The sequence below is a fragment of the Ranitomeya variabilis genome, chromosome 7 (genome assembly GCF_051348905.1).
Source record: "Ranitomeya variabilis isolate aRanVar5 chromosome 7, aRanVar5.hap1, whole genome shotgun sequence".
NCBI classification, from domain to species: Eukaryota; Metazoa; Chordata; class Amphibia; order Anura; family Dendrobatidae; genus Ranitomeya; species Ranitomeya variabilis.
Window position 1 is genome coordinate 151,477,529 of NC_135238.1, and position 19,810 is coordinate 151,497,338.

Consider the following 19,810-nt stretch of genomic DNA (forward strand, 5'->3'; position numbering starts at 1 on the left):
CTTTTTTTTTTCACAAAAATGATTTTTTAGCCCCCAGCTTTGTATTTTTACAAGGGTAACAGAATAAATTGGACCCTACAAGTTGTTGTCCAATTTGTCCTGAGTACGCTGATACCCCCTATGTGGGGGGTAACCACTGTTTGGGCACATGACAGAGCTCGGAAGGGAAGGAGCGCCATTTGGAATGCAGACTTAAATGGATTGGTCTGCAGGCGTCACGTTGCATTTGCAGAGCCCCTGATGTACCCAAACAGTACAAACCCCCCACAAGTGACCCCATATTGGAAACTAGACCTCCCAAGGAACTTATCTAGATGTGTTGTGAGAACTTTGAACCCCCAAGTGTTTCACTACAGTTTACAACGCAGAGCCGTGAAAATAAAACATATTTTTTTCCCACAAAAATGATTTTTAGCCCCCCAAATTTTTATTTTCCCAAGGATAACAAGAGAACTTGGACCCCAGAAGTTGTTGTTCAATTTGTCCCGAGTACGCTGATAACCCATATGTTGGGGTAAACCCCTTTTTGGACGCACGGGAGAGCTCGGAAGGGAAGGAGCACTGTTTTACTTTTTCAACGCAGAATTGGCTGGAATTGAGATCGGACGCCATGTCGCGTTTGGAGAGCCCCTGATGTGCCTGAACAGTGGAAACTCCCCAATTCTACCTGAAACCCTAACCCAAACACACCCCTAACCCTAATCCCAACGGTAACCCTAACCCTACCCCTAACCTCACCTCTAACCGTTTAATGAACATTTTCTGACAGTCATAAGTGCCACGTATTTAAGTGCCACGTATTTAAGTGCCACATATTTAAGTGCCACGTATTTAAGTGCCACGTGTTTCAGTGCCACGTGTTTCAGTGCCACGTGTTTCAGTGCCACGATATTTCAGTGCCACGTATTTCAGTGCCACGTACTATAAATACTATAACTATGTGGTTATACGTGGCACTGAAATATCGTGGCACGTAAATACGTGGCACTTAAGTACGTGGCACTTAAGTACGTGGCACTTAAGTACGTGGCACTTAAGTACGTGGCACTTAAGTACGTGGCACTTATATACGTGGCACTTATATACGTGGCACTTATATACGTGGCCACTGAAATATCGTGGCACTTATATACGTATATAAACGTATATTTTAGTGCCACGTATTTCAGGTTAGGGGTAGGGGTAGGGTTAGGGGTAGGGTTTTTTTTTTTTTGTTTGTTTTCTTGTGTTTTTCTATAAAAACGCATGCGTTTTACCACGTTTACATGCGTTTTTTCACACATGCGTTTTTTTAAAAAACGCATGCAGATAAAAACGCAAGTGTGAAACCAGCCTAAAAGACGCTTTTTATAGCAAAAAAGTTTTTGCGTCTCCACATTTTGAGACCTATAATTTTTCCACATTTTGGTCCACAGAGTCATGTGAGGTCTTGTTTTTTGTGGGACGAGTTGACGTTTTTATTGGTAACATTTTCGGACACGTGACCATTTTTGATCACTTTTTATTCCGATTTTTGTGAGGCAGAATGACCAAAAACCAGCTATTCATGAATTTCTTTTGGGAGAGGCGTTTATACCGTTCCGCGTTTGGTAAAATTGATAAAGCAGTTTTATTCGTCGGGTCAGTACGATTACAGCGATATCTCATTTATATAATTTTTTTATGTTTTGGCGCTTTTATACGATAAAAACTATTTTATAGAAAAAATAATTATTTTGGTATCGCTTTATTCTCAGGACTATAACTTTTTTATTTTTTTGCTGATGATGCTGTATGGCGGCTCGTTTTTTGCGGGACAAGATGACGTTTTCAGCGGTACCATGGTTATTTATATCCGTCTTTTTTATCGCGTGTTATTCCACTTTTTGTTCGGCGGTATGGTAATAAAGCGTTGTTTTTTGCCTCGTTTTTTTTTTTTTTTCCTTACGGTGTTTACTGAAGGGGTTAACTAGTGGGGCAGTTTTATAGGTTGGGTCGTTACGGACGCGGCGATACTAAATATGTGTACTTTTATTGTTTTTTTTATTTTATTTAGATAAAGAAATGTATTTATGGGAATAATATTTTATTTTTTTTTTCATTATTTTGGAATATTTTTTTTTTTTTTTTTTTACACATTTGGAAAATTTTTTTTTTAACTTTTTTACTTTGCCCCAGGGGGGGACAATACAGATCGGTGATCTGCCAGTTTGCATAGCACTCTGACAGATCACCAATCTGAGGAAAGTGCAGGCTGCTTCACAGTGCCTGCTCTGAGCAGGCTTCTGTGAAGCCACCTCCCTCCCTGCAGGACCCGGATCCGCGGCCATCTTGGATCCGGGTCTGGGAGCTGCAGGGAGGGAGGTAAGACCCTCGCAGCAACGCGATCACATCGCGTTGCTCCGGGGGTCTCAGGGAAGCCCGCAGGGAGCCCCCTCCCTGCGCGATGCTTCCCTGCACCGCCGGCACATCGCGATCATGTTTGATCGCGGTGTGCCGGGGGTTAATGTGCCGGGGGCGGTCCGTGACCGCTCCTGGCACATAGTGCCGGATGTCAGCTGTGATAATCAGCTGACACCCGGCCGCGATCGGCGGCGCTCCCCCAGTGAGCGCCGCTGATCGCGTATGACGTACTATCCCGTCGGCGGTCATACGGGCCCACCCCACCTCGACGGGATAGTACGTCGGATGTCAGGAAGGGGTTAAAGGACGTACACTCTAAATCCACTAAAGGCCTTCTTATAATCACATTATAAGGCAATTTAACTTTTACATTCTCCTTCTTTAATCTGCAGGACCGCCTGTCCTAACGGCACCAGACCTACTGCCTCTCCTTTCTTACAGGACCGCTCCTTTCAGCCCGAGCCTTCTGTCTTTTCAACTACTATACATAGTATAGAACATAACATACTTTCATTTTAGAACCACTGAGCCATCTCTATATGGCTCCTAGGAGGACTCACTGACTAACCCCTACGGGCTCACTTTCTGTCCTCTGTAACACATTATTAACTCTTTCTTTACGATAAACTAACTTTCTATGGAGGACTCAGGGTTCACCTTCTATCCCCATTTTTGATCAACATTATCAACTATTTTCTTACAACATCCACTTTCATCATTACCCTCTTACTAGTAACTATGCAGGACACTGTGCCTACCCCTACGGGCCTACTGCATCTTTCTTCTAGCTCTCACGCTTTCTTCTAAGGAACAGTATCAACATTTCTTTTTACAGTTAACCAATTCAATACACATAACTTCTACATGTAAACATTATCATTTTCTTTCACAGCATTATCATCACATTACTGTTCTAAAGCAGCACTACTCATAAATACACAATTGGACATCCCCTTTAAGAGGGGATCAAGTCTTTCTGAGGTAGCATATCTTCTCAAGCTACCAGTCCATACTCAGCAAAGGCTCCGGTGCGGTATCTTCGCAAAAAGTCTCTCTTTAAGTAAAACCAGTAGGAAGCGCCTTTAAGAAGGTGCAAACTATTTACAATAAGTTTGTATCATGCATTGTTCATGATCACGGCAGTTCTAGAAACTTTTGTAAAACTTGTAACAAAGTAAACTAACACAATAGGGATCCTGGGTTAACAAGGGATCCCTTTAAGAGTTAACCCTAAACGGGTTCAGCAGCAAATCAGGAAACAACAGTTAGATGAACTATGTACATTTTCAGGGTTCTGAGGTTTATGCTTATAGCAAGTTGCAAGACATCAGCCGAAAGTGGACACCTTCCGACTGTGCAGGCTTCAATCCTTGATCCATGGCTGATGTTGTGCCAGTGTTACCGGGGAATCTGCCCGATGCAGTCAGGCCACCTGATGCCTGAACCTGAAGACGGATCCTAGCTGCCAGCTCAGTTGCTGCTGTACAGTGGCGATGTTGGTAAGCTCTGCCACATCCGGTTCCATCATGGTTGAAGCAACAGATGCCACTCCACCAAGTTCACAGCGGCGAACATTCCGGGCGTACCATCCGTACGCATTCCGATGACGGGTGTAGGTCACCTGATCCCCCTTTTGCAAGGGGTCACCCTCTCGGCCGCAGCAGGGATTTTTCACATTGCAACTGGTAACAAAGACATCCGTAGGTAGCCCCGGCTCCTGGATAGAACCCCATCCCCTCTTAGGGTGGAAGGCCAACACAGTTCCCCGCTTTACCATGTCTTTCCTGCCATGCACAGACTTTCTGCGTTGCGTATCATGTTGCTCAACCTCGTCTCGATTCTTCCAGTGCTGGATCAAGCATTGATTGTACTGTTCCCAGGTAAGTATTGCAATGGTGAGACTATCCCCCGGGGTCCCATCCGGCTCAACCCAGGGGGTGTCCCACCGGAGCATCACCCCATCTGGGCCCACATCTATGGGCTCTCCCCTCTTGGTCGGTAGCGGCGGTATCAACTTCCCCATCATGTTGGGGGTGAGGACCACCCGCTCAACCGTGAATGAAGGATTACTGCTGTGGGGAGGATCGGTCACAAGAGCGGGACCGGGCAGGGGAGCAGGGGCGCCGTCCATACCTGCGCCCGATGTAGTCCCACCGATGTCGATCTGGTCCACTGACGAGGGTGCTGGAGTCGGCTGCAGTTCGGTCCGCGGCTCCTCCGATGCGGGCTCCGGAGGCAGCTCCTTCCGCCGCGGTTCCTCCTCCGCTGACTCGGAGGTCGGGATGGGTAGGCTCGGCCCCGCTGCCGGTCCCAAGAACTCCAGGTCCTTCCGCTGCGGGGGACATGGGTCCACCCCCGGTGAATGAGGGCAAGCCGGGATTGCTTCTTCCTCGTTCCGGCACTTGTTGTTCATCATCGTAGTCTGATGGTCGGTGGCAGTGCATGCATCGGACTCCGCCATTTCTCCAGGGCCGAGCTTCTCCTTCACCCGCTTCCCGCCGTTGCAAATCAGGGGGCGGTTCTCCTCGGTTCCTGGGTAGATCGTCCTCTCGCAGCAGGAGTCGGAAGGGGCGGTAGCCATTTCTCGCGCCACTCTGGTAGTCTCCTCCCATGGCACGCCCTTCTTCTCCCTCTGCGCTCCTTGTGGCGCTGCAATGGCGGCGGCTTTTGGCGGGAACTTCTCTCAGCAAAGAGCAATACACAGCCTCGCAATAAAGTACAGTCCAAGCACAGTAAATCACAGTCCCAAGGCACACATGACCTGATTCTTCAGGCTTAAGTAGATCCTGTTCGTGACGCCAAGTTGTAGCGCCCCCACTCTGCCGCAGGGCCGAGGGGTACCCGGTACCGGGCCTCCGGGCTTCTGCTCTGGGGTAGTCACGGTGGCTAGGCCCGGTTCGTGACCCTGCCAGTGGGAAGGCGACGTACAGTCAATAATGATGATAGAAGTAGTTAGTGGTAGCGGTGGTGAGGCTGTAGTGATGCGGTGTAGTGGTGCAGTGCAGCAAATAACAAGGACACCAGGTTGCAGTCTCTTTACCTCTTTACTGATGATCTCTGGGTCCTCAGTCCGGAGTCCAGATCACCAGGCTGCGCAAGTCCGGCCGGTCCAATGGCACCTCCAGAGTTCCCTTCACAGGTGGAAATCTGTGCCTTCCTTCTAGCGCTATGTGTTGTAGTCCTTCCTTGCTGTGCTTACAGAAAGTCCTCACAACTGTTGTGTCTGTTTCTTAAGTTCCCTCACAACTCGATTAGATGATCTTCTACTAATCTCCGTCCCTTCCTGATGTTGCGGTCAGGACGGCACCCGTTTGACGGGTAGGCTCGGAGCTCTTCCGGGACCCTAGAGTCGCCCCTCTCCACAAGTTGCCCCCCAAGACTGCATAGGTGATTAAGGTGAGACAGCCCGCCTGAGACTGACTGTCCTGCCGTAGGTTCGAAGTATTGCCTGAAGCCGTCTATAGAAATACTTCCTTCGGCGTTCCGGCCACCGGTTGTTTGCGCCTCAGTAGGATGTTGCCTCGGTCTCACAGCACGACCCCTACTGGTATTCTCCTTCTGCTTTGATCTCGTTTCTCACTCAGCACAATCTATCTCGCTTCCAATCCCTTCTCGGGCACCGCCGCTATTCTGTGCAGGCACGGTCCCTTTACGTTCGCTCTAGTTGCCAAGCCCGTCAGGATCCCACCCCTGACAGGGACCCTACTGAATCTTCTCCCGCAACACCCTCTGCCACAAGGTGTTGCCTGGTTCCCATCCAGTCAGCTTTCTGTCTAACTTCCTGCCTGACCCCCAGTTTTACCTGTATGTGGAGAGTGGCCTAGTAAATAGAACCCTTAGCTCCCCTGGAGGCCCGGCGGTGAAATGTATTGGTGTCTGTGATACCTGATCAGATGAACTCCTTCAGTGCCATTAGACGTACCATAGCTCCCCTTAGTGGCGGAGCCATAGTACTGCAACGACCAGGACTCTGGGGCGCTGCAACTACATCTTATACGTTGTATATTACAGGTAGGAAAACATGGAGGAATTTCCCTGTGTTGGTGCCAGAGCCAAAGTAACATTTTGTCATCAACAGGGATTTATTGTGAGTCCAGTGTCTGAGATTTTCAGCATTAAAGCCTGTGTAGTGCTGAAATAGGTACCGCTGCCCCTCGGAGCACTGGAGTAAGAGCTGGGGGTCCCTGGACACAACTAAGGCTAGTTTCACATTTGCGTTTAAATCCGCAGCGTTTAAAACGCATCCGCAAGTGGTGGAAAAAATGCATATAAACGCGTACAAACGCGGCGTTTTTTAGACGCATGCGGTATCGCATGCGGTTAAAAAAATGCCGCGTTTATATGCGTTTTTTCCTGCATTTGCGTTTTTGGAGCGCATGATGTGAAATTTCACAAGAGAAAAATCTAGACAACCAGACACCGCTAATGGGACTACAGAGGGCGTGTATTATGGAATCTCTATATATAGACCCTTGAACAGCTGAAATGTTCAGATTTTGCTCCTGTATGCTGTGTCATAATGGATCTTCGAGAGAGAAGATGGAGAGCTTTTATTTCAACCTGGATTTAAGCATCAAGCTGTTTCTTGCCTGTGCGTTTGCTTGGGAGCAAGACAGAAATCGCGAAAGATGGAGAAGGAGACAACGTAGGCGTTTTTGGAGACACCCCATTATCGAACTACGTGAGAACCGTGGAGCCTATCACACGCTGAATGCCGAGCTTAATGCCAACCCGGAGAAATTCCATGAATATACAAGGATGTCGCAAGACTCGTTCCAGGATTTGCTTGCTCGTGTCCAAGGAGCCATACAGAGACAGGACACCCAGCTCCGTAGAGCGATTCCACCGGAGGAACGTCTGTTGGTTACATAAAGGTACATTCCAAATCTAAAACAATGACAGTCCAAATTTTGTGTTTTCTGACATGTATGTTTTGGGTATTTTCCTTTCTTTCTTTAGCGTAACCACACCATAAATAGAATAGTTTGTAATTTTTTTGGAGTTTCTTTTTCTTACAGATTTCTGGCAACCGGAGAGAGTTTATCATCCCTCCACTTCCAATACCGGCTTGGAATATCCACCCTGTCCGGAATAGTTGCGGACACCTGCCGGGCTTTGTGGAATGTACTCCGGTATGAGTTTATACCCCTACCCACCTTGGACATGTGGCTTGAAATTGCGGAAAAATTCTGGAGTGTGTGTGATTTCCCCAACTGTTTAGGAGCGGTGGATGGAAAGCACATCCGCATTATCAAACCTGCCAGAACAGGATCGGAGTATTTCAACTACAAAAAATATTTTTCTGTTGTGCTAATGACAATAGCCGATGTGAACTGTCGCTTAATCGCTGTGGACATTGGAGCTTTTGGCCGTGGCAACGATTCCCAGACTTTCAAGAACTCGGATATGGGCCGCCGTGTGTATGGCAAAAATTTCAATTTTCCACCGCCACAAGCTCTCCCCAACACTCAAGGTCCACCGATGCCATTTGTTATGGTTGGGGATGAGGCCTTTCAGATGTGTGAAAACCTACTGAAGCCCTATTCCAGTCGGGACTTGAACCACACTAGAAGGATCTTTAACTACAGACTGACCAGGGCCTGAAGAACTGTAGAGTGTACGTTTGGCATTCTGGTCTCTAAATGGCGCATTCTTGCATCAGCCATAAATCTAAAAGTGGAAACAGTCGACGAAGTGGTCAAAGCCTGTGTGGTTCTACACAATTATATAATGGTTAAGGAGCAACCCAACATTGAACTGGATGAACCAGTTGCACACCCACTGCCCGATTTCCAGCATCACCCGCTGAGGTCAACTGCAGCAGTTGGTCACATGGACCAATTTGCTGCCTTTTTTATTCAGATATTGGACGTGTGTCATGGCAGGACAATGTTGTGTAAATGTCCTGTTGTAATTCGATCTGTACCAGTAATTTTCTGCAATGATAATAATATTTCTCATTAATAAACTTTATTTTTGGTTGTGTTGACAACCAGTCTCCTATGTATTTCCTCTACAAACCAAGGCTGTCCTAAAACTAGCAGTATTTGGTCTGTCTTTAATATCAGTATATGTAATCCAAAACCAGGAGTGGGTGATAAAGGCAGAGGTGATAGTTATTATGTTAATATCATAATTTACCTATAATTTGTTAAGTCCTTGTTTTGACTTACAAATACTGATATAAAACACTGACCACATACTGCTAGTGTTATGGCAGCCATGTTGCTTTATTGGTAAGCTTGTTGACGTCATTGCGTCCTGATTCTGTTCTGCTGTATCCATTGGACACAGACTGAAGAGACAATGACTGTCACACTAAAGAGATCTATACTCATCAAGTCAGGTGTCGGAAATAATGAATTCATGATGCACATATAACAGCTTCATGAATTCACTACTTCTGACACCTGTGCAGGTGAGCATAGATATGCAGTGTGTGATCACCATCGTCCCTTCACTTTCTGTGAAATAGATTATGTACACAGAAGAGAAAAAGGAGGTTATACACGGCAGTTCTATACTCACTAGGTCAGGTGTCCCAACTAATGAGTTTTTTGACACCTGACCTGTTCAGTAGAGGTCTGCACTGTATTTCCACCATTTTCTCTTCAGACTGCCACACTAGTCACAGACTAAGCAGAAAGAAGAGATTATGGAGATAATACATCTAATATTTTTGGGCCCACCTCATATCTGTATACTAAAGACACACAAAGCTGCAGTCTTTTTTTTTTTATAACTACTGGAGATATGATGTGGCCTTAAAAGTAAGTGTGTGGCGAAGTTTCTTAGTTGGTGCACGGTGTGTGTTGCCAGCGGCGATAGATACAATAAACCAAACCTAATTTGGGCAAATCAAATTGTATTTATTTTTTTACAACCAAAAAACTTTATTTAACTGCGCCAGCTTGGGGTAGAGTGATGTAAACGTGGAGTGTGAAGCACTGAGGCCTGGCTAACCGTGGACGACGCAGAGGTGGCAGGAGAAGGGGCAATGAAACTACTGGGGTCTGGTAGTTCGGGGATGGGGCTTGACACATGAGAGGCTTGAGAAGCACTGGAAGGGTGAGACAAACCTGACATTACAGACACATTGGGAGGTGAAGGGGGAGGAATGCTAAGAGTCCTCTGTTTTGTTTTTTTTGTGTGTTTTTTTTTGTTTGCCTGGTTGTTGGAGGTCTTGGTGGGCTCATATGGCGTGGTGTGGTGGTGGGTGACCTTTCAGGGTCCGGCTGCACTGTGTCAGAGTTCATTGTGCTCGTAGATCGTGCAGCCATGCCAGAGTCCATAGTGCTCGTAGAGTGTGCAGCCATGCCAGAGTCCATAGCGCTCGTAGAGCGGAAGGCCATGCCAGAGTCCATAGCGCTTGTAGAGCAGAAGGCCATGCCAGGGTCCTGCTGCATCGTGGTGGTGGTGGTACGGAAGGCCATGCCAGGGTCCTGCTGCATCGTGGTGGTGGCGGTACAAAAGGCTATGCCAGGATCCTGCTGCATCGTGGTGGTGGTGATACGGAAGGCCATGCCAGGGTCCTGCTGCACCATGGTGGTGGCGGTACAAAAGGCCATGCCAGGATCCTGCTGCATCGTGGTGGTGGCGGTACGGAAGGCAGGCCATGCCAGGGTCCTGCTGCATTGTGGTGGTGGCGGTACGGAAGGCCATGCCAGGGTCCTGCTGCCTCGTGGTGTCAGTGGAGGAGGTCCAAGCAGGAGCAGCGGTTGTCATGGTGGTGGCGGTGGGATGTCCAACTGCACTCAGCATGGTGGTGGTGCTGTAGTGGTGTCTGGCTGTGGAGGGAATTGAGGTGGCCATGCAGTGGTATGCAGCAGAGGTCGGCATTGAGGTCAATCGTGACAGTGAAGGCACAGGTGGATATGCCGACACTGTCTGCTGGAAATACCGACTCTGCTGCATAGCCTGCATGTAAGCAACATTGCAGGCCTGCATGACACTCAGCTGGAGATCAGGAGTAAGGTGTTCCAACATGCCCTGCTCAATTTGGTTAAAAAAATGATGTGCTGGCCTCTGGAGGTCGGCTTTCACTTGGTCAAGGCTTTTGCTGACCTCCTGGATACGTGCATTCAAGAGGCTATGTGAAACATCCATTTGGTCACCCAAACAAAGCCTTGATTGCTTCGTGTAAAACCGAGCTCAAGTGCAAAAACTCGGGCATGAGTGACCTGTCTGAAGCCCCCTGCCGCTGCCGGGAGGAGCCCCCAAAAAAAGGGGCAGTGGAGGAGGACTGCAAAAGGGGAATACCTGATGCACCAGCTCCCTGGTCTCCAGTTAGTGTGGAAGGCCCACTTGCTGCTGCGCTGCTGGATGGCTGGGACGGGTCCGTGGCTGTCGGATGAAGGACCGCTCCAGAACCTGGGCCAACAGTAGTGCTGTATGTGCTGTGAAAAAAGGAAAAAGAAAATTAATACCAAATATTAACCAGACGCAAAATCCCGTGGAATATAAAAATACAGATTATGGCAATACAATACAACCTAATGCACTTGATACTTACGTTCTCTGGCAAGGACCGGTCTTAAAAATGCCAGAACCCGATGGTATTTGTATCTTCTGATCCTTGCTCCTGAACCACTGGGAACACGGCTCTCTTGACGCAGGTCCTTGTTGAAGCGGTCCTTCATCGAACGCCAACGTGTTTTGACTTTGGCCCTGTTAAAAAAAAAATTGTGGTCAGAAAAAGGACTTTTGGCCGTGCACACACAACTGTGTGATGACAGAAACTCCTGAGAGTTTCTTTCATCACACACAGTCGAGTGAACACGGCCAAGGTCTCTACTGCTTCACACTGCAGTGCAATACTTACCAAATGCAGTTCGGACTCGGGTCGGGGCGTTGTCCCAGCCATCCCACATCTCTTTGGCCACCTCATTCCATAAGCGCCGGATCGTGACGTTGTTTGAGTGCAGTGGATCCCGGGTGTCCCACAACGGGACTCGCTCCTGGACCAGCGAGATGAGGAGGTCATTCTCAATAAGATCATCCTCCCGTTGTGAAACCTAAAAATTAAATAAAGTCATTAAAGTTTGCTCAATTAACATAAGGAAAAGAAATAAAAAAGATGCTGAGAAATGGCATGAATAGGAAAGTCAACATACAAAAGGATTCCAGAAGAAAAAAGTTAAGAAATATGAATGGAAAGAAAGGAAGATTCAAGATAACAGTCAGCCTTGTATACGTACCCGCTGCCGTCTTTCCACCGGACCTTGACTCCGCTGCCCCTGCCCTGTCTCTGCCGCAGTAGAAGAAGAGCTCTAAAAAAAAGAAAAATTCAAATTGTCACATGTGCTGTTGATGGTACTGATCACGCTCCTGTTGGCAGAGCTTTTCCTTCGGGCCACTTTACTCTCAGTGACGGTTTCCTCAGTTTTCTCGTGTTTGGGGGTGCTGCCACCCTTGCTGTTAAGGTCCCTCAGAACATCGTAGTTAATTTTACTAGAGATTTTTTTCTGTTCTAGCATCTTCTCTATGGCTTCTCCAGCTGTGCTGGCCTGAATGGGGGCTCGGCGTTTGATGGACTTTTTTGCCTTCTGTTCCTTATATATACCCAGTTCCTTTTCTTTTGCGATACTCTCTTCCTTTTCCTTTTGTTCCCGCAGGTAGTCTGCGTTTTCTCTCATCCATAGCTCTGTCTTGATTTCAGCTTCTTTTTCATTCAGAATATACCTGTCTATTTCGCTGTCGTCAATCCCATTAAGGTCCAGCTCTCCATCTTCCACATTGTCACCGGCTTTTGTTTGTGCTGTTGATGGTACTGATCACGCTCCTGTTGGCAGAGCTTTTCCTTCGGGCCACTTTACTCTCAGTGACAGTTTCCTCAGTTTTCTCGTGTTTGGGGGTGCTGCCACCCTTGCTGTTAAGGTCCCTCAGAACATCGTAGTTAATTTTACTAGAGATTTTTTTCTGTTCTAGCATCTTCTCTATGGCTTCTCCAGCTGTGCTGGCCTGAATGGGGGCTCGGTGTTTGATGGACTTTTTTGGCTTCTGTTCCTTATATATACCCAGTTCCTTTTCTTTTGCGATTCTCTCTTCCTTTTCCTTTTGTTCCCGCAGGTAGTCTGCGTTTTCTCTCATCCATAGCTCTGTCTTGATTTCAGCTTCTTTTTCATTCAGAATATACCTGTCAATTTCGCTGTCGTCAATCCCATTAAGGTCCAGCTCTCCATCTTCCACATTGTCACCGGCTTTTGTTTGTGCTGTTGATGGTACTGATCACGCTCCTGTTGGCAGAGCTTTTCCTTCGGGCCACTTTACTCTCAGTGACGGTTTCCTCAGTTTTCTCGTGTTTGGGGGTGCTGCCACCCTTGCTGTTAAGGTCCCTCAGAACATCGTAGTTAATTTTACTAGAGATTTTTTTCTGTTCTAGCATCTTCTCTATGGCTTCTCCAGCTGTGCTGGCCTGAATGGGGGCTCGGCGTTTGATGGACTTTTTTGGCTTCTGTTCCTTATATATACCCAGTTCCTTTTCTTTTGCGATTCTCTCTTCCTTTTCCTTTTGTTCCCGCAGGTAGTCTGCGTTTTCTCTCATCCATAGCTCTGTCTTGATTTCAGCTTCTTTTTCATTCAGAATATACCTGTCTATTTCGCTGTCGTCAATCCCATTAAGGTCCAGCTCTCCATCTTCCACATTGTCACCGGCTTTTGTTTGTGCTGTTGATGGTACTGATCACGCTCCTGTTGGCAGAGCTTTTCCTTCGGGCCACTTTACTCTCAGTGACGGTTTCCTCAGTTTTCTCGTGTTTGGGGGTGCTGCCACCCTTGCTGTTAAGGTCCCTCAGAACATCGTAGTTAATTTTACTAGAGATTTTTTTCTGTTCTAGCATCTTCTCTATGGCTTCTCCAGCTGTGCTGGCCTGAATGGGGGCTCGGCGTTTGATGGACTTTTTTGGCTTCTGTTCCTTATATATACCCAGTTCCTTTTCTTTTGCGATTCTCTCTTCCTTTTCCTTTTGTTCCCGCAGGTAGTCTGCGTTTTCTCTCATCCATAGCTCTGTCTTGATTTCAGCTTCTTTTTCATTCAGAATATACCTGTCTATTTCGCTGTCGTCAATCCCATTAAGGTCCAGCTCTCCATCTTCCACATTGTCACCGGCTTTTGTTTGTGCTGTTGATGGTACTGATCACGCTCCTGTTGGCAGAGCTTTTCCTTCGGGCCACTTTACTCTCAGTGACGGTTTCCTCAGTTTTCTCGTGTTTGGGGGTGCTGCCACCCTTGCTGTTAAGGTCCCTCAGAACATCGTAGTTAATTTTACTAGAGATTTTTTTCTGTTCTAGCATCTTCTCTATGGCTTCTCCAGCTGTGCTGGCCTGAATGGGGGCTCGGCGTTTGATGGACTTTTTTGGCTTCTGTTCCTTATATATACCCAGTTCCTTTTCTTTTGCGATTCTCTCTTCCTTTTCCTTTTGTTCCCGCAGGAAGTCTGTGTTTTCTCTCATCCATAGCTCTGTCTTGATTTCAGCTTCTTTTTCATTCAGAATATACCTGTCTATTTCGCTGTCGTCAATCCCATTAAGGTCCAGCTCTCCATCTTCCACATTGTCACCGGCTTTTGTTTGTGTAGATGTGACAGTGAATACTTACCAATGTGACGAGGCAAGTACTCACCTCACCGACATGCTCGACTTCAGACGGCCCAGGAAGAAACTCCTCATGGGAAGAATCCGAAGAAGACATTCTGATGCATGTAGAAAGAAATGGCAGAAATTAGGACATGTAGAGAAAGGAAATAGAAAATAAAGGCATTGACTAGGATATACTCACATTGTTCAGAGGCTTGTTTTCTCCAAGGTGCTGTGGTCTGTCTGCTCTGCTTGGCTGTCTGCTGACAAGTGACCTGCAACTGCCCACCCCTCCCTTTATCACCTTGTATGTGGTGGGGGGTGGCTTATCAGTGTCTAAACATGTTTTTCTCTTGTGGAACGCATGCGTTCATGAACGCAACCAAACGCATGTGCTTGTAAACGCATGCGTTCATATAGACAGCAATGCGGTTTTTTGTCGCAATCCTTGCGCAATCGACCGCATGCGTTTCCAGGTGGCAAATTGATGCCTCTAAAAATTACTACATGTTGCATTTCCGCGCCAAGCCACAAACGACGCATGCGTCGTCAAACGCGGCAAAACGCAAAAAATCTAAAACGCATGCATCCCTAATGTTAAATATAGGAATACAAAACGCATGCGGATATATGCGGTACAAACGCTGCGGACACAACCACAAATGTGAAACCCACTGCACTTGACACCTCTATAAATTGTGGCTACAACTGAATTAAGCACTAGGCACTGGAGGCAACACCTTGCAGTAGTCAAATGGAATTTTTTTTATTTTCTTTTTACCAACTCCCCTCCTGAAATTACTAGTACTTCTACTGTCTTTCTGGTTGGAGAGGAGAAGACTGAACATCAGGAGAGAGACATAACAGCACCTCCCTCTTGGAGGAGGATGGGGCAGCAGTCAGCAGAGGTTGCTGCTCCACTAATCAGTGCACCGTCCACCCAGCTCTGCATATTCAAACAAGTCCCACCCCTGAGGACCGAGGCTAACTCTTGAACAGACTTGTGCAGAACACTGTGTAAGTGCAGTGCAGTGCAATAAATGTTTGCAGGGATGTGATTGCTATTGCAGAAGGAGGAGGACACAGACTGCCAAATCCTGAGGGAAAAGAAGAGCTCTACACAATTCCGCTCAATCTACCACATCATGACAAAACTTGTCCAGCACAGGCATTCTTGATGTTGGCTCCTTGTGCCACCATTCATCCTGCGTGTCTGAACCTAAGGGCAGTTGGTACGATGACGTCCCTAGATTGTGCTCTCAGCATGGAACTTAAATCCACATGGAGCACAGACTGGAGCATTTGGGAATGGTGTTTTATTAATACTTGAAGTTGGCTGTGGGGGCATCATAGTGTGTAGGGGCCATGATACTGTGTGGGAGGCTGTGGGGGCCGTGAAACTGTGTGTGAGGACATCTTAATGTGGAGGGGTTCACTATTGGATTATCATACTGTGTGCAGGGACATATTTGTAGACATCATACCCCGTGGGGGCCATAAAGGTGGAATTGTAGTGGGTTAGAGAATTATAAAAGCACAAAAGCACTCCTCCTACCAACAATTTTATCCTCTAAATATATATCAATCATCATATTACTTAGCACTGTGTACTTGCAATTGCTCATTTTGCCTTTCTAACCAGCTAATTCTTCTCTTTTCTCTGCTGTATGTAGAAACAGGAAGTTTCTTGTCCCTGCATTTATCATTCCCCTCTTCAAGTTCTGACCTAGCTTCTTCCTCCTCTCCTTGCCAGGGGCTTTTCCAGTGATTCATGTCTCATGCAGGGAAAAATGACCTGTTTTTACATAGAGCTTAGAAGGATTCAGCTAGTCCGTTTTTAATCATGTCATGTCCCAGACCTAATGGAAAAGAGAAGAATTAACTGGGCAGAAAAGCAAAATGAGCAATTGTAAGTATACAGTGCTATGTAATATGATTGCAATATATTAAGAGGATACAAACTTTGATGGGAGGAGGAGTGCTTCTTTAAGGGACTTCCATGGGGGCAAAATTACTGTGTAGATGCTGCAATATCTGTCACTCTCCCGGTCTTTAAAAGTTGGGAGGAGTTGGAAAATATTCAGAAGTTTCTTCTGCGACTGCACTTTTTCTCTGATGAATATTTATTTGGGGCGGTTAAAGGGAGGCCAAAATATGACTTTTACCATTGGGCCTCATGATTTCTATGTACACCCCTGGTGGAGTGTATATGTAATTCTGAATAAGGGAGGGGAGTAATTACACTAATATGTAATGTATGATACATACTGTATATAGACTGCTTATTTTCAATGTATAGAGTGCTTAGTGACTTCTAACATGCTTTACAGTAGGCTGTATATAACTCGTATAGTTGCCATAAAGTCAAGATAAAACATTTACCATACTTACTTTTTTCTGGGTTCGCTCATGTTCTGATATCTCTTGCTCCAGCAGGGCAGTTAGTTTAGCAATTTGTTCCTGTAGATCTTCTACAATATTTCCTCTGCAAGAGCAAAGATCATATAAGAGATCGGCAGCTTTTAACTCAAACTATCTACTTTACTACTACAACAGTGAGCAGTATTTCTGGCTATTTGGCAGAGATATTCCACACTTGGCCACAGCTGCCATAAGACAACAGGTCTTGCTCTAAATGGCACCCTAAATAGGTGTTGGATGCTGTTTGTAGTGTTTAATAGCACTTAATTAGATTAATATGAGCAAATTAAAGACTCTCTTTATCAAAGGGGATTGACAGCATTCTTTTAATTAAGCTTTATTCTTATATGATAGAAAAGTTATACAGCTTTCCAAAATACCAAGAGAGCTGCAAGTGCAAAGTCCCACCTCGAAGCACTTGCAACTCATTCACATAAGATTTCAACGTCAAAACTAATTTTTAAAAACAAGTTATATATTTAAAGGGAATCTGTCACCAGGTTTTTGCCACCTAATCGGAGAGCAACATTATGTAGAGACAGAGACCCCGATTCCTGTGATGTGTCACTTACTAGGCTGCTTGCTGTAATTTTGATAAAATCAATGTTTTACCAGCAGGAGATATCACTAGAGGAGCAGTAAACCTGCTGCCATATTCATATTCAAAGTCTATGTATAACCCCACCCCTATCACAGATTGCCAACTTTCTGCCCATCTGCAGTGCACACAGACAGCTGCCAATCAGTGGTGAGGGCAGGGTTCAGTGTCGTAACTAGAATCAGATGGGCCCCGCTGCAAAATTTGGACATCCCCACCCTCCCCTACATGTTGGTCATATATGGGAGCCTTTAGTGTTATAATTCCAATATGGGCATAAGAGTTGCTCGTCCCTCCCCCATTATGTAGTAATGTCATCCTGGGCCTCTTCCAGGTATATATTCCCCCCATCATGGTCCCCTTCCTGGTACATATGTCCCCCACCCTGATGTATGTTCAAACATTCTGATATATGGTCCCTCATCCTGGTATATGCACCCTCATCCTGGTATATGTTCTCCCTTCCTGGTATATGTTCCCCCATCCTGGTATGTTTTCCCCATCCTGGCATATGACCCCCATCCTGCCGGCCCCACTGTTGCTCAAGGCACAGAAAAAGAAAAAACTATAAACGCTCCTACTCCCATTCCCACCGCTCCCATGCCAAGCAGTCTTCTGATTTCAGCGTCCAAGCGACGGGAGCTGCCATGTGCCCCTAATCATGGGCACGCTGACGACAGCTGCTGGCCTCTAATTTGCCGGCAGCGTGTATCGTGCTGCATAAACCCAGACAGTTTGTGCGCTGCAATACACTTCAGCTAGATGTGAGTCCAATGAGGCATATCCAGCTAAAGTAGAGGTTGGCATCAGCGGGTTCCTCACCCTCATGAGCCCAGTTGTGGTGGTGGCAACCACTGCGACCGTGGTCACTATGCCGCTGGTGGGATTATACAGAATTCAGCATTCAGAGAACTCGCAGATCTGCAGCAAATTAAAAAAATATTTTATAAAAACTGCAGCAAGCAGCCTAGTAAGTGACACATCAATGGAATCAGGGTCTCTGGCTTAGAAGGAGAAGCCAACTCCTGGACACAGAATCCCTTTAATTATTATTAAAGCACTTGTACATACATGCCAATAGTTTGAAGTATAAAATCCTCATGACTGATTCCCTTTAAATACTAATGTTTGTCAAATAGCGCCTTGAGTTTTTCCACTTACTCACAATAAATGTGTGTGGCTTTCTCCGTGTATTTACCAAATGTTTTATGTTTATTCTATAGAAAAAAATTATAGTTTACAGAAATTCAATAGCACAAAGCTCAGACTACTCCAGTGCTGTTGTGCACAACTTTTTGTTCTCTCAAATTACAGTATATGCTTGTTCTATTGAATCATGCAAAGTTTATTGAAAAGACATTTAAGAAGTTGGCACAACTGCACAGGTTCATTATTATCTAAACTTTTTTTTACCTTCCCTTGACTGATTTCTCTCTCTTATTTGGCTTCTGCACATCATCATCTTCGGCATATCTGTGGCAGGTACAATTAGCAGTAACTTCATACAGAAGAATACCTTCATATATTGAGCATTTACATAGATGTCTCAGATAGCACAAAGAGGAAGTCTGCTGGTTGCAAAGCTATACCATAGATTAACATCAGAGGCATAGCTAGGGTTTTGGTTCAGGGGGACGAAGCTTCTGAGTGGGCCCCTAACCAGGTAACCTTGATTACGACTGGGTGACGTACTCTAATACTGGAGGAGAAACTCAGCAGATGGCCGCGATGTTACAGAAAATAATCTCTATATAAAGACCAATATGGATATTACCTCCATATGGTCAGTGGTAGATACCAGTCCTACAGAACATATCAGTGATCACTGCACAGTTACAGATGGTGACTTACCGCTGACGTTCTTTCTGATGGAGTCATCACTTTTCACGTCTTTTCCATCTGTCCCAGACCGACATGACAACTTCTTCCAGCCAGGACTTGGCTGCAGAGAAAACAACAAAGACACGTTTCACGCCTCATATTTTCAGCCATCACCATCTATTCCCAACCTGCACAAACTCCTCATCCTGCTGGTACTCCAATGCTGCTGCCGTATGTGTCCTTATCACTGCACCTCCTGTGTGGTTCTCTGTGCCCTCTAATTTCTAAAGCAACCCTCTAGAATATAGTAATGCTGGGCGCAAGTGCCCTAGAAAACAGTGCCCATATTTTGTCCCCTAGAACGTAATATTGCCCTGTGTGCCCCTTTGATAGTCACAGTAACCTGAGTTCCCCTATAACAATAAGTGCCCACTTAACATTGAATAATGTCTCGAGTCTCCCCCCTTACAGCTTCCCTATACACAGTATGATGCTCTCTTATAATAATCTTTATTGTTATATAGCGCTAACATATTCAGCAGCGCTTTACAGTTTGCACACATTATCATCACTGTCCCCGATGGGGCTCACAATCTAAATTCCCTATTAGTATGTCTTTGAAATGTGGGAGGAAACCGGAGTACCAGGAGGAAACCCACGCAAACACGGGGAGAACATACAAATAAACACAGTATAATGCCCAATCACTGTATAGTACCACCCACACATTATACTGACCCCTTAGTAGCCCCCAAACTGTTTGATGGCTCAATCACTGTAAGATGACCCCCTCACTGTAATTTACACACTGTTTGAGGCCCACCTAGACAGCCTCCATATAGCATAATGCACCAGATAGTCCTCAATATAGTATAATGCACCCCCCATAGGACTCCATATAGTATAATGCACTCCCCATAGGCCTACTCTATATTGTATAATGCAGATTCTATAAAATAAGGCAGCACTCCATAGGCAGACCCTGTAGTATAAAACAGCACCCCACAGGCAGAC

At 46.0% G+C, this 19,810-nt stretch overlaps 1 protein-coding gene across 3 annotated transcripts in view; it reads right to left on the bottom strand.

Moving 5' to 3' along the window:
• The window catches only part of FLACC1 (flagellum associated containing coiled-coil domains 1), a 194,640-nt gene that overhangs the window by 107,270 nt on the left and 67,560 nt on the right, over positions 1–19,810 (bottom strand). For 2 of the 3 annotated variants that reach the window (XM_077274746.1, XM_077274744.1), the window contains 2 exons: positions 18,389–18,448; positions 16,348–16,441 (listed from right to left, as the gene is read on the bottom strand). In XM_077274746.1, coding sequence (XP_077130861.1) covers positions 16,348–16,441; positions 18,389–18,448 — 154 coding nt within the window. The remainder of the gene's footprint in view (positions 1–16,347; positions 16,442–18,388; positions 18,449–19,810) is intronic. The other variant, XM_077274743.1, reaches the window with a different exon arrangement.